Source organism: Pagrus pagrus, assembly GCF_965226575.1.
Source record: "Pagrus pagrus genome assembly, chromosome: 16".
Taxonomy (NCBI): Eukaryota; Metazoa; Chordata; class Actinopteri; order Spariformes; family Sparidae; genus Pagrus; species Pagrus pagrus.
In genome coordinates, this window is record NC_140200.1 from 1,372,062 (window position 1) to 1,387,205 (window position 15,144).

Genomic DNA, 15,144 nt, shown 5'->3' on the forward strand with positions numbered 1-15,144 from the left:
GCAACTGGCATGAGTTTAGGATCCCTGAGTGGAAAAAGAGGGGGGAATGAACAACACGCCGCCTGGATTACGGTTGGTGTGTGGACTTCCATTTTATTTCACTTTGTCCAGTTTTGGCTTTTGGGATTTGAATTTTGATCGGGGGTTCTTTCTGTGTTGGTGGCTGGTCGCTCAGGACTGTATTTGGGACAACAGCAGCTCCGTCAATGCTCTTCCAGAAGTATTTGCAGTGCAGGGTGTGTTGTCATCACTCTTGTTTCTGACTTTTATTTTGTGATTTGGTCATGTGTCCACAAACTACACAAAAGCCAAGAAGTAGCCTGAGCTTTGTGTCATAAACAGTATCTTAATGACCATAAATGATTTATTGATCACATGTAAAAGTAGATGATTTATTAAAGTTAATCAATCCTAACAGGTGCTTTTCAAAATAAAATCTGTAAAATAAGAAAAGTTCAGTTGAGCTCCTTTAGCCAGCTGGGAGCTGCATTGTATTTTTGTTGCATGTTTGCCATCTCTCTCTCTGCATTGTGTGTGACAGGAGGTTGTTTTTTCGCTGACATAGTTCTATAGGGATTATAATGCAGGGACCACATCCCCCCCCCCGGCTCATTGTTGGCCCCTCTGTCCCTGTTGTCCTTTTTCTACTGAGCGAGTCAATTGATGGAGGGATAAAAGGCAAAAAAAATATGCATTGACACGGGCTTTCAGGGCAGAGAGCGAGAGAGAGAGCGAGAGAGAGAGAGAGAGAGAGAGAGAGAGGGGTCAGTGGGAGATTTTGGAGCCCGACTGCTGGCGGCCCTTTAACTGGTGCCAGCAGCGAACCGGCCATGAGGGCCCAGAACAGCCCCGGAATTAAACAGGGGAGACCGACAGGCCAACCATGTCTTTAAACTACATCAAAAACTTCTATGAAGGATGCGTAAGTACATCACAAAGGCTAATTGCAGGGTTTTTTTTTATTTTTGCCACTTTCACACAGCTCGCTGACACTTCTTACCTTTCAGCATTTGACAGTTACAGAGGAGCGACACTGAACAATTATCCCTCTGAAAGGCTCACAAAACGAAAAGGACATTGATCTGTTTTCATCCTCAGCTTTTTAATCCATCTCCCTTTACCTCCGTCTTTATGGAGCAGAGTGACACGTCTGAAAGCCTAATGGCTCTCTGCTTTGTGCGAGTGTCATTTGGGCCTTTTTTTTCTGGTAAACATGACTCAGTGTTGGTGTCAGAGCAGAGCAGGTAGAGAGACGAGATGGGAAATGTTTCCTCTGAATGGGTTTTGTTTTAGCCTTCAGAGCTCAGGGCCTCAGCGAGCCTCTGTGCAGCAGCATTTATCTGGCTGACAAAAGCTATTTTCTCTTTGTCTCTTACTGTGTGTGTGTGTGTGTGTGTGTGTGTGTCCATGCACGTTTGTGTGTCGCATGTTGTGCAATGAAAATGTGAATGCTTGTTTGTACACGTGTGTGTGTTTGTGTGCATACATATGAGTGTGTCCTCGTCTCATGTGTTGGGTTGTATAATTGGGCCTGTGTGTGTGTGTGCTGTTCACACTCACTTACCTGTGTGTGTGTGTGTGTGTGTGTGTGTGTGTGTGTGTGTGTGTGTGTGTGTTCCAGCTCAGGCCTCCTACGGTGATAGGCCAGTTCCACACCTTGTTCTTCGGCTCGGTGCGGATGTTCTTCCTGGGCGTTCTTGGCTTCGCCGTCTATGGGAATGAGGCTCTGCACTTCAGCTGCGATCCTGACCGACGAGAACTCAACCTGTACTGCTACAACCAGTTCAGACCGATAACACCTCAGGTACAGCTAAACTAAACTAACGGTACAACTGAAGTACGCAGAGATGTACTGGTACGACTACTTCAGCCTCTAATATGATATTATGTAGAGAACTGTGGCAAAATAGCCACTGTGGGTTTGTGTTATCCAGCGCTACAACTAGAACAGAAACCAGCACCGCAGGTAGAACTAAATTAAATTCTGTTCCTGCAAGATCACATAACGTATCACTTAGTCAAAGTTTAAAACTATTTTAGAGACAGAGACATAATATCAGCTACGCTAAAGCTACAGCATAACGGCAGCTTTAAAAGTCAGAACCGTAACACCACAGTTTTGCATGCAGCTAAATTAAACCAAATCAACCACATTACACAGATTAAAGCCCTCCAACAGAACCATTTCAGTCCATTCAGTGTATTCTGAGTAGTACGCTACAATAAGATAAGCTGATAGCTACAGCCACATATGATAGCACATGTGACACACTCACAATTTCAGCTATACTCAAATATGCCTAAATAAAATAACATTTTGCTTTACTAAGTTACTTTTAAAAAACAGTTTACCACTCAAGCGACTTGCTATATTAATCAAAACAAATCTAAATTTAAGTTTCTCAACAAAACAAACACAAGTACATTGCATGGTGCTGTAGCCCCCTGGTTTTACATCTCTAACATCAGATTATGTACACAACTAAGCAAGAGTTTTTTTTTCTTGTGATAACCTTTTATTGATTCAACTGGGTCTGGTAAAGTGTTGTACATAGATCAGGTAAATTCTGATTATTCCACCTGAGGCATCCTCAGGGACAAATGGTTAAAATGAACAGTGACAGGTTGTGTGCAGCTTTTCCATATTGGAAGAAAAAACGAGTCGAGAGGTGAAACGTTCCAGCAGTAATTGAACCCGACGGCCTCAGTTACCAAAAGACACAAATACCATCTTTGTTTACCTGCATTATCTGGATGGACAGTTTTAAAACGTGTGTCAAGTGATGACAAACCTCTCTTCCTTCCTTTTATTGCTCCAACCCCAGAACTTTTTCCTTCACTCAATATTTTCTACTTTCTTGCTTTCTTCCAAAATATATGTCAGGATTCCTCCATTCTATATTCTGTTGTCTCCTTCCATTCATGCCTCCATGTCCTTCACCCTCCAGGTGTTTTGGGCGTTACAGCTGGTAACAGTGCTAGTTCCTGGGGCAGTGTTCCACCTCTACGCAGCCTGTAAGAACATTGACCAGGAAGAGATCCTCGAACGACCCATCTACACTGTCTTCTACATCATTTCTGTTCTTCTACGCATCATTCTTGAAGTCATCGCCTTCTGGCTACAGAGCCACCTCTTCGGCTTCCAGGTCGGTAAATTTCTAATTATTAAAAATTTGATGTACCCAACAGAGTGCTAATCCATGTCACAGTCATGAATCCATCCATTTATAAGTTCCCTCTCACTGTCTTGGTGATGGTGACAAAGGGGTTTCCCGTTTCACCAGGAAAGTTCCTCCTGGGGGTACCAAAGCTCCGGGTCAAGGGTTCCTCCCAGTTGGTCATAACTGCAACACCTCTAAATAAGTTAGACTAGGGACGACCCCGAATCACATCAGCTATTCCCTGTTCATGCACTAGAACAAGGTCCTCAAACAATTTCACTTTGTAAAGCATGCCACCCTTTGGAGAAACCTCCATCAGTGCAGTTGTCAAGATGGCCTGGTTCCCCACCAAAAGTTAGGAAGTTCTTCCTTGCTTAGTCCATTTGTAAAGTTCTGAGACATCCTGTTGGGAGATTTCACAACAACAGACAGAATTAAGGGAAGACATATTACCAATGTAACATTTAAAAATGGTGGAATAAACAAGTAGTTTAGCAGCAGAGAACCGTTGGGCACTTGTTCAATGTTCAATCTTAGTCAACCAAAGAGATGGATTGTTGGGACGGTCCACCATAAATCCATGTATCCACTCTGGCATTAATGACACCAGCTTTGGTTGTGGAAAAAGGCCATGGTCTGATCTTTTACATTTCAAGATGATTCCTGCAACATGATGATGACATTATTTTCCTCTAAAACCCTGCACAGTACCCCGATTCTGAAAAGAATGCCTTCAGGCATGAGGTGCCAGGAGAAGTTTGAAACATGACTGTGTTGATGAAATATTTGTCAACACTGCAGTGCATGGATCAAGATGACATTATTTTAAATTCATCCTTGACTCCTCTGAAATTGGTGCTCTTGACTCGTAATCGCTTGGTATAGCTAGCAAGTTCTTGGTCGATCCCGACTTGAGTATAATAAGACTGAGAATATTACACAGTGCGAACTGCACCCATCAGCCACAACATTAAAACCACTGACGGGTGATGGGAATAACATTGATCTGCCACACTGCAAAAGTACTTGGGAATGATCCAAAGATGCAACGAAGAGCTCAAGACATCGACCTGGTCTCCGACTACCCAAGATCCAAATCTAATCAGGCATCCATGAGACATGCCAGAACAAGTTCAATCCACGGAGGCCCCACTGTGGATCGAACTAGGCCCTGACCAGTCGAGTTCAGATGTGGGATCTGGGGAATTTGGAGGCCAGATCAACACCGTGAGCTCTTTGTAATGTTCCTTGGGCAATTTCTGAGAGGTTCTTGCGGTGTCGCAGGGCGCGTTGTCATGGGGGCTCCACTGCCATCGCCATGAGGGGGCGTACTTGGTCCACAACGGTGTTTGGATGGGTGGTGCGTGTCAAGTGGCATCCACATGAATGCCAGAACCCAAGGTTTACCAGTAGACACTTGCATTGTAACGAGATGATCAATGCTATTCACTTCACCTGTCAGTAGTTTTAATGTTGTGGTTGATTGGTGTATTTGTCAACACTTCAGTTTCAACATGGATCAAGATTCCTGTGACTGGGATCGGTGGTCCTGCCCAGTACATGCTAAGTACAGCTCGCAAGTACTGACTGAGAATATAACAGAGATGTATTTAAGGGCTTGAAAGTTCAGACAATCATGAAAGTATCAACACCCCATGTTTCTCTTCTCTGTTCCTCAGGTCCACCCGCTGTACATGTGTGATGCCAGTGCTTTGGAAAAGACCTTTAATGTGACCAAGTGCATGGTGCCTGAACACTTTGAGAAAACAATCTTCCTCAGTGCCATGTACACCTTCACTGTGATCACCATACTTCTCTGTATTGCTGAGATATTTGAGATACTCTGCCGACGGCTCGGTTATCTCAACAACCAATGACGCATACACACAAGCACACGTAAGATGACTAAGGGTGAAAATATATGACACTTTCTGCCAGTTTTTATTGGGCTCTTGGTTAGCTGCTGCTGGACTTTTATCAAACAGGAAGCTAACGTGAGAGCAAAACCTCACCTGTGGTCCATCGTGAGTCAGTTGCACCAAGAAATTTGAGAATGTGCGACAACGTCATAGATGGCAAGTCTGAAATATTCGCTGGGCGTCTTTTGCCCTTAACTATAGAGTACATCCCTAGTTGTATTTCAGATATCAGTGGGTCTGTACTGGCTGTGTCCAAGGGTGTTGTAAGGACGTGGTGGCCAGAGAATATGTACCTCTGACTCTGAACTGTTGGGGGATGGGATAGAAAGATTTTTGGTTCTCTTTTTTTCCACAAGATGACTGAAAGGCAGGCATCAACTTCAGGGTGCTACTAAAGCCTGTGGCCATGGTCACAGTAGAGCACAAGATAAGCTCAGTTTGTCACAAACCTGGTGGCCCATAACAGTTTGAGGGTCCCTAAAACCCTGTTCTTGGAGTTGTACCCAGTCTTACCTCAGATCTGATACTATTACGTAAGAAACACACTGGAAGCCTTAGCTGCGCATATCTTTTGCCTGGCGTGCATTAAATGTATCCAGTTCATCGAACAAATCTGATGAATCTTCTCTGGACTGACTGACAGAGGTCCAACAGTGGAACTAATCAGCTCTATAAAAGGCTTAACGTCGTCATGTAATGTAAAAAACAGCCAACAATGCAAACAATTTAGCTAGTCACATAATTCTGTTGAACAGTCCAGAAAAACACTACAGTCTAGACTGCCTTCATGGTGCTGATCAAATATGACAGGCAGACTATAGAGCTGGCCATGGATTCTCACTTCTGTCATTTTTAAGAAAACTGTGATCCAGTAACTTTACCCATGGGCGAGTGAACTGCAGGTGCCACTGCTCCTGACACTCCCATGTGTGACAGTTATCGCTTCCAGTACTCGTCTGTTTTTTGCCTCCGGCAACAATCTGACCTTCAATCAACATGAGCGCCGTGACTTTGTTGTGGACTTTTGATGAGGTTGTTCGACTTATCAAACATCTGTTTCAGCTTGGTGAGTCTCAAATAACTTGACTTGTCGAATGGAGAAAAGCTGTCATGCGGCAGAAATGCTAAAACAAATGTCTCTGTTTACTTCCATGAGGTGCAAATGCATCTTCAAACAACAATGTACAATTATACCATCACTAAATATGTTTTTTCTCAGATACAAAACTGACATAAAAGGGGTTGATGTAATGATCTAAAAAGCAAGAAATGTATGGTCTGAAGGATCAATGATAAATATTATTTAAATTTGCGTAAACAAATGTGTTGGAATGAAAATATTTAAAATATATAACAGTACTACAAGTTGCAATGTCTTTTAAGTATCTAAAAATACCATCAACTGCCAGTCGGAAGTAATACTGCACATTTTTCATGCTCAGATTTTTAATACAGTCCCACAAACTGGATGTCTCAACATTCATGATGAGGCTGATGAGGTCTGTGTGGTGTTCTTCTTAACAGACGTGGACAAACTCAGCAAACTCATAGAGAAGAAATTTGAAGTTTTTAGTTTCAGTGCCCTGAACTATTGGTCTCATATACGATGTAGTAACTTTTATTTTTATGGATGAAAAGCACAACTCAGTGCTCATCAGTGCAGATATCTATTTGAAACGATGGTTGAGTTTTTGTCCATGTCTGATCCCCCCCCCATCCTTCTCCTAGCTTGTAGTACTACACATAATACTTCATGTAATTTTGCCTTCAGTGTCACTGTCAGTGTATTTTGAAAATGATTACCTCTTATGTTTTGTAATGTTTTATTTTTTAATCAGACATCCATCCAACTTTTGTTATGAAGTTTTCAGCAATCTGTTTATCATCTCAGGTACAAAATTGCATTACCAGACAAAAGTGGATCAAACCCTCATTTCAAATCCTTTTAAAGCCTCAGATAAGCATTTTACCAGCACCGAGGGACCGCTCCGATTGATCCCGACCCACACTACCAGAGGCCTGGTCAGTCTGATAGGCTTTAAGAGGATTTGAAACAGGTATGTGACTCCTGTAATTTGGGTTCGTCTGCGTTCTGGTATGTTCGTGGAGGATGGTTTTAAATTTTGCCTCTAAAAGTTCTGTCACCAAGACTACAGCCTCGTTTATATGGAATAAAACTCCACATCTGTACTGTTCAGCTCACGTAGGAGACTTTTCATTTTAAATGGATTTGATCAATCTGGGGCCATTTGTTGGAATAAAGCCCTGATCCAAGATAATCCTTCTACGGACAGACAACCATCTTAACGCCACAATTATCCGACTGGCTAACCTTTGAGGAGCGAACACAGAGTCCAAAAGAGGGGAAGCTATGTTCGATGTCGCAAATATGTCACCTAAATAAACGTATTGTCCAGTTAGCAACCAAGCTAATTAGGAAACTTGACTAGTGCTAGCCTGTTTCCATCTGGCTAGCAGGCTAGCGGCTAGCTGTCCAGCTGAGGCCCGTGACTCACTACGCCACCAAGCCTCTAACACCACCTTTTTCATAGGGATGCATGGATGAACTAGCTAGCTGGTGCTATTAACATCTCTTATCTCGACTGAATAGTCTGAGGGCTAACCATTTAGAGTAAATTAAACAACACATTCTCACTCCCATCTCGTCAAACACGGCAGCTTGGTCAGCGACCTCGGTGGTGAAGTTAGAAATAATCCCTAACACTCGATGTATTATGACGTATTATAACGTTTGGACTGTTACTAACTTTGTCAAACGCTTGTGGCCTGGTTAAGTCTGGGCATAAAAAATATTTGGTTCTGACTTTGGGTTAAAGTAACTACAATCTGTATCGTAACGTGTTACGTAAGTTAGGTAACTCACGTCCCATCACGTAACATAAGTGACCGTCAGCCCTCCCCCGTGTGGAGAAGCAGAGCATTGTACCGTTAAACAGCAAGGCGTATTTTAGCCACCTAAAAGAAGGCACACCTAAAAAAATATATATACATTTTAGCGTACGCTATATTTTGAACATTTTGGCGCTTTACATTCGTCAGACAGCCCTTTCCTTTGGCACTACAATCCCTCAACTGTACAACGTACAAGCTGTGCCTGCTGAGCACTGTACAACGCCACAGATCAACTGTTTGGGTCGGGCTCACAGCGGCTGTCTGGCGACAATGTAAAGCACCAGAAATGTTCAAAATAAAGCGAACACTTCAACAGATACATATTTTTTGGTGTGCCTGCTTTTAGGCGGCTAAAATACGTCTTGCTGTCGGTGTGGTTTAGCGGTACGACGCTCTGCTTCCCTGAGAGCTGACGGTCATCTAGCACCTCATACAACCCATCAAGAGATCCCAACTACCACTTCAGAAACAAACGCTTCACACTCACAGACAGTTATAGTCCAGTGTACGACCCATCCAACCACCTGACCAGGCTGCTGTATTTGACGGAGTGAAACAGGCTGAATTAAACCCTCATAAGGTAATCACTTTGCTCAGGTCGGCCGAACTTCACTCTCATAACCAAACTTATTCTCCAGGCTGAAACCTTCGGGCTCGTCTTGGCAAAGAACTGGTTCAGATCTGTACATGAAGCTGTGGTTAACTGTCTTGGAATGATTGATTTCTAGTTAGTAACTTGGAGAGCAGATGGTGTATTTTGACAAGTTTGAGTCATTGATAAGATTCTGGTGAATTACTGTAGAGATTGAAGTATATTATTATTATTATTATTATTATTATTATTGGTCTGATGCAGAACTTAAGGATACACTCCTGGATCAACATGGCGCTGGGAGGTTCTGTACGTCGGGTTTCAGGGTTATGTTGAGAAAATCTGGGATTGTATCTTTAATATGTCTTGATGCTTCTTTTCACCACCAGTTTCAGGGTAATTTGTGAAAATCGATCCACTATGACGCATCGTACGGGACACGACATTTAAAATTCATCTTTCATTTTTATATCTTTGATTTTTACTAATGTTAAAGGTTAAAATGGAGCTAAGACTCATTTCATTTTTCATCAGCTGTCGTCCGTCTCTGTAGTGAACTCACTTTGTCCATCACCTCGCAGCTATGTGGAAGAAAAAGAGGCACACTTTATGACCAACGCATACACATGAAACGAAACTCTGTCTCTGTTTGCTACCGTTCAGGTGACCAGTTATTCTCCTATTTGTTTTTGTCTTGAGATGATTGATTAAAAATGTCCGACAATTGTCTTTGTTTCATTCTTGATTGAGTTGTTGTCCTGATTTAAAATGAATTTACAGTCATTAAAGGCCACGTGTGACTTTTTAATAGCGTCACTGATCAATATGTCCACTTGTCTGGTACAGATTAGCTCTGAAAGTAGCTGTCAGTCAACAAAGATTAACAGCTATGGATGATAATATAAGCACATTATTATAGCACTAAGCATCAAAGTCTGGCTAAAGTCTAAACCTGTTGAGCTGAGCCTGACGAGCTGAAGGTGAGATGTCCTAAAATGGCCACCGTACGCAGCTGATTTAATGACTACATGAGCCTGGTGTGGCGCCACCCTCAGGATACTTTTTATATTTCTGCCTCGTTTGTTCTCCCAGAATAAACAAAGGAAAATGTTTGTATTTACTCAAAGGTGCAACATGATGTATTTTTGTAGCTAACTGAAGTTAGCATCACTCTGCTTCCTCTGTGGGATTATTGAATTAGATTTTGGATTATTACAGAAAATAATCACAAGTTTCTGATCCTTCCAGGTTCTGTTCATCCAGATAATCTCCACAGATGAACACAAATTAAATGTGTAGCAGTAAAAAGCTAATGCTAGGCTACAGACAGACGACATCACGCTCACGTGACTTAAACGTCTCCACCACTGAGCGTCTTACTGCACAATTACTATCCAGGTTTATATAAACTGATCAATGCACAAGTTGTAAAGTCAGAGTGAGAACAGTGTGTAACTAAAGTGGGCCTGTAAAGACGGACTAGTGAGGAGACGAGTCTCCGTGTTCGCTGTGAGGACGTTTAATGTCAGAGGAAGTCGGAGGACGAGATGAAACATAACGTGAAGAAACGTTTAAAACCTCACCTCGTCCGTGAGCGCACGCTCCTAACTGTTCGTCTTTGGTTTTGTGTTGATTGACAGACCACGAGTCACAGAAAGACGTGTGTGTTTTAAAGCAGACACAGTTTTGAGTTAATGAATGAATCAGTGAAGGCTGCAGATGGTTGGATGAACGTCTGGAGAGACAGATTGATTCCTTGCAGGAGGAAGTCAGTGGGTCCACCCTCCATGTGTACTGCTGCTCGGCAGTAAACAAAGCCTGACTCCATTTTAACTGACAGGGCTCATAAATCACATGACATTAATTTATATCGAGCTTTATACACAAAACAAGCTCGACCGAAGGCAGAGGAAGGACACAGTCAGGTGAAGACGCTGCCAGACATCACAACGTCGCTCTCCCTCTGGACCTGAGCACTCGCAGACTACGGTCATCATCACAGTGTCGGATCTGAGGGGATGAAACTAAAGTTCTGACCCAGACTCGACGCACGTTTCTGTTCAGGGTCTGCTGAGTTAGACATTAACACTGTGAATGTTATATATCCAGAGGACACCCTCAGCTGAGGACGTTCACATCGTCACTGGCTCCTTTATTTTCTTAGTTAGAAAATAACCTTGTTACTGTTCAACAAACTCAGTTTATTATGTGCAGTCTGAACTCAGAGAGACAATAACAGGGACAGTTTGTCTTCAACAGTTAATAACTGTACATCATGTACGACATCATGGGTGCTTCTTATATTATTATTTCTATAATTCATCTCTTATACATCGTCTCATCGCACTGTAACACATCAGAGTCCACAGACAGTCCACTTGAGACCTCTTGTAGATTTGATGAATCATGGACTTGGACAGCTCTCGGCGTCGAAGGACTTCACAAAGTCTTCAAGTGTCAGGAAGTCTGGATACAAGGATCCCTGAGGATTTTCAAAATAAAATGAGATGAGATGACTTTTGACCGTCCGGCTCTCATCAGATTAAAGTTTATAAAAACGCACGTGAGACTCTTCCACCAAATGAGCCGGCTAACTTCCTGTTTAGCGCCGAGCTTGAACTTGAACGGGGATAAAATAATTTAATGGCCCTTCAGCTCAGACCTGTACAACATGTAGGCTATCGATGGTTTTACAGCTGCTTCTTTCCCAATGAAAGCTTATTGGAAAACGTTTGGGCCGGTGTGACCACACGGTTTGGCCACACTGAAGGTGGTCTCAGAGCCTGGCGCTCTTCCTGCGGGCTTGGCAGGAAGTGCTTTCAGGAGTCTTTTCCTGCCCGTCAGGCTTCAGGCTGCTGGGGACAGTTTAAAGGACGGACCGTCTGCTCAGCTCGACTTAAAGTACTTCCTTGTTTTTCTGTGTGGAAAGAAGTAACCCAAGAAATCTTTTAATATTCTCCTAGAAACGCTGGAATCAAACATCAACCAAAGCATTAAGTTCTGCTTCTGAACTCCGTCCACCGTCTGGGTTTGGATTTAGCTTCTCTTTGTCTGCAGCAGCTCTGGAAGGTGGAGGCCAACGTCAGACCAGCTCTGTTGGTCCGATCATCAAATGACGGGATGAGATCTGGTACCGTGGGAGGGACGCTGTGTAAAAATGAATCAGCCGGGAGGTGGGTGGGCTTGGCGCAGAGTTTTTCGTCGACCCATCAGCTCCTGGATTCTCCCAAACCTCGAAACCACAACCGCTCTCCAAACTTCACTTCGTTTCCAAACCACGGTTCACTTGGACCTGACCCGCGTGAACCTAAACAAACCGAACACAATAAAGTTTTCCATGAATGTTTGGACCAAAGAAAACACTTAACTCAATATGAGTCCGTCTGAGAACGTCAAACTGTTCGAGTCTTCTCTTTGTTGCCTCTCAGGTCACCAGTTCATTTAAAAACCAAACGGGCCATAAACTCTCATAACGGTACAGCCGAGCTCTCCGCTCCGGGCCGACCCGCCCTCTGGGAAATGATGCGATTCTGTTCAATTTGTGGTCCTTGTTCAGTTTGTCTTCATTGTGTTATACGAGAACACTGAAGCTGAAACTCCTCCTGAAGTTATTTGACTCTTTATTAAATGTTCTTTTGCTCAACGTTAACTCTGTTTCTATGAAGGCCCAGTCACGAGGCGGCCCGTTACATAAGAACTGAAAGAACATCCACCATCTTTGGAAGCGTGTTGTTGTTTTACGTATCATATTACAAACAGCAGACACGCTGTCCAACCGTCATTAACCTCGTTAGGAAACATCCGTTAACAATCCCAATAAAAGCACAAACAACAATAAGACATCTGAGAGACGAGCAGCAGCTGAAGGGAACAAGATTAAAACAAGAAACGCTTCAAAGCAAAAAGAATAAATGAGCCAGATAAATAAAATGAGGTATCATATATTCACTGTACGTATTATAAATAAGTAACAATGTACAATATCTTCAGAAATTCATCTTACAAGGAGCTCTGTGTAGTTCTGTAGAAGAATTTCAAACTGAGAATTTTAATATTTACAATATTAATGAGGTCAAACTTTTGGTCCTCAGAGGAAAATAAGGTCCCAGAACAGTGTTTGAAGCTAGACAGGTGGCAGGGTCCGCCACATGTAAACACAGTAAAACAGTGTAAAGTGTGTCGTCCTTTAAGGTCAGTTTGTTTATTCAGTCATGAAAACAAAGAGAGTTTGTTTATTTAGTTTGTTTAGGCAGAAAAACAATCAGCCAATGAGGATCTTTCTCTGCTCATTAACATTTCTTCAGCAAAACTACAGACTGCTCCTTTAATAAATGTCAAACATCACATAAGTCGATCTCCAGCGGATCGATAAATATTCACTCTCCCCGACAGTCGTGATCAAAACGCCCGACTGTGATAAACTGAGACGTGTTTTAAATCCAGACGGGTCCAATAAGATGAAACATCAGCACCGGGTTTCATGACTTCCTGATCACAGCACAGTGAGATGAAAGTTTCTGTATAACATAATGAACCTTTTATTAATAATCATCTCCAACACAATCACCACTATAAATGTGGACAGTGTGTACAACAACAGATATGTTGAACCGAACGCTGTGATTATGTTCTGGTCGGGCTCAGACACAACAACCACCTGGTTAGTGTAGATTTGTACGTATCTGTGGTTTGTAGAAATTATTATTAATATATATTAATTAGATTGAACTGAATGTTTCTTCACGTTGAATTTTCTTTTTTCCTCTCGTCTGTTTATGTCTCTGGTTGAGTTTAGACACAGAAACCACCTGGTTAGTGTTAGAAAACATCGTGGTTTGGATTAAAACCGTGAGAAATAGCCGGTTTTGATTCTTCAGAAACATCTGGACATGTCTCCACCTTCTCCTCCGCCTCCTCACGTGAACGTGAAATGACACGTTTGGTACAAATGTCAAACCTCCGCAGAAACGTTAACTGTGAACATTTGATTCTGACGACTGGGCCGGTCAGCGCGTACGACTGGACTGAACGTCATTAATGTTTCCTGGGTTTAAAGTTTGTTCACATTGGTTTGACACATTAACTCCTTCTTATAAACGACGCCTCTGATCATATGTGATCAAACGGTATCGATCAGGTTCTCTTGAAGTCAAGACCTTCTGGCTCAGATCGCAGCTCACGTGGAGCCGTCGCCTGCTGTGAGGACGCTCTGCCATCTGTGACTGCGAGGAGCGGGGAGAGACACTCGGCCCGTGGACGTCAACTTTTAAGTCTGTTTGTGCTCGATGAAGCGCCAGAATCACGAGCTCCAGATGGCATCAAACCTCCAGCACAGAGACGAAAGTCGCCAGGAAAATCTAAGTGAGGAAAAAAGTGCAGCTATAAAACTCATGAATCATGTTTGAATCATAACTGATGATGATTAAACCGTGAGCTTCCTGAACTACCTGAGGTGGTTCACTACAGAGCACGCATGACCTCAGAGTGCGACTTCATCCCTGAACCTGCCGCTGCTGTTTTCATTAAGTGCATTCATGAGTCTGATGATGGAGGTCAGAGCTGAGACAGTTTTACAGAATCAAATCAAAACAAGTTATTTGGTTTAAGACACCAGAATTCAGCACATTTCTGAACACAACACTGATATTTGTCCACATTTTCTCTCCTCTTTCTTCCCCTGATGGTGCTGCAGGCACACAGGATTAGAGGATGTCTTCCTATAGTGTTGGAGGAAACCTGGACATTTAATGATACGCTGAATTAATCCACACAAAGTAAACCGCTGGGTTCCTGAAAGAAAACACATGCAGGTGTTAGCAGAAGATAAGCCCATCAGTGTTTTTTTATCCCACTCCTGGATGTGAGTTCAATCTCCGCCGTCGCCTTCCTGCAGCTGCTGCAGCTCGGTCACAGACGAGGGGGTCTGAGCAAAAATCTTGAAAATGCATCTCAGCCTTCAGCAGGATTTGTTGGGAAGGTGGAGCTGAAGAAATCACATCGTGAAGACGAGAGATCAACGTCCCCTCGATCGTTTGTTGACCTGCGTCAGTGATCGCTGCGAGATCATCGACCAACGTTCAAAGATGAATCAGAATCATCAACAGGATGTGATGTCGCTGCATTGTGTTAGATAGCTACAGTAAGTAGCATGCTAACCTGCTAGCCCGGTCCAGTAATGGTCATAATGATAACAGTTAGCAGCAGGTAGCGGTTGCTCTGGTGACTCTGATTTGTTTTGAGAATGAATTTAAAAGATTCTCATGTATTAGCTGATGCTAAAGCAGCTACGCTAACCTCTGGAGGAGCAGGTCGACACACCTGAACCACACCTGGAGCTGACAGCAGCTGGAACAGGTGAATATGGCAGGATCAGGAAACAGACGACTCGACAGAGACTGGACCAGAAACTGGACTTCAGTACAAACTAAACTAATGAGGGGATGAGGTGGAGGAACACAGGTGAGGGTTCTGATAGGGAGGAGAAGGACCTGCAGACTGAGCCCTGGTGGACTTCAGTCGTACGTATCCTGACGTGTTCATGTTCATCACATCAAGTCTG

The 15,144-nt window shown here is 43.1% G+C and overlaps 1 protein-coding gene across 1 annotated transcript; it reads left to right on the forward strand.

Annotated features, from left to right (window-relative positions):
• Window positions 1–5,299, forward strand: gje1a (gap junction protein epsilon 1a). The gene is made up of 4 exons (XM_084376846.1): window positions 1–76; window positions 1,622–1,804; window positions 2,949–3,146; window positions 4,841–5,299. The coding sequence occupies exons 1-4, from the start codon at window positions 47–49 to the stop codon at window positions 5,036–5,038; spliced, it is 609 nt and encodes a 202-aa protein (XP_084232972.1). The 5' UTR covers window positions 1–46; the 3' UTR covers window positions 5,039–5,299.
• The last annotated feature ends 9,845 nt before the right edge of the window (window positions 5,300–15,144 follow it).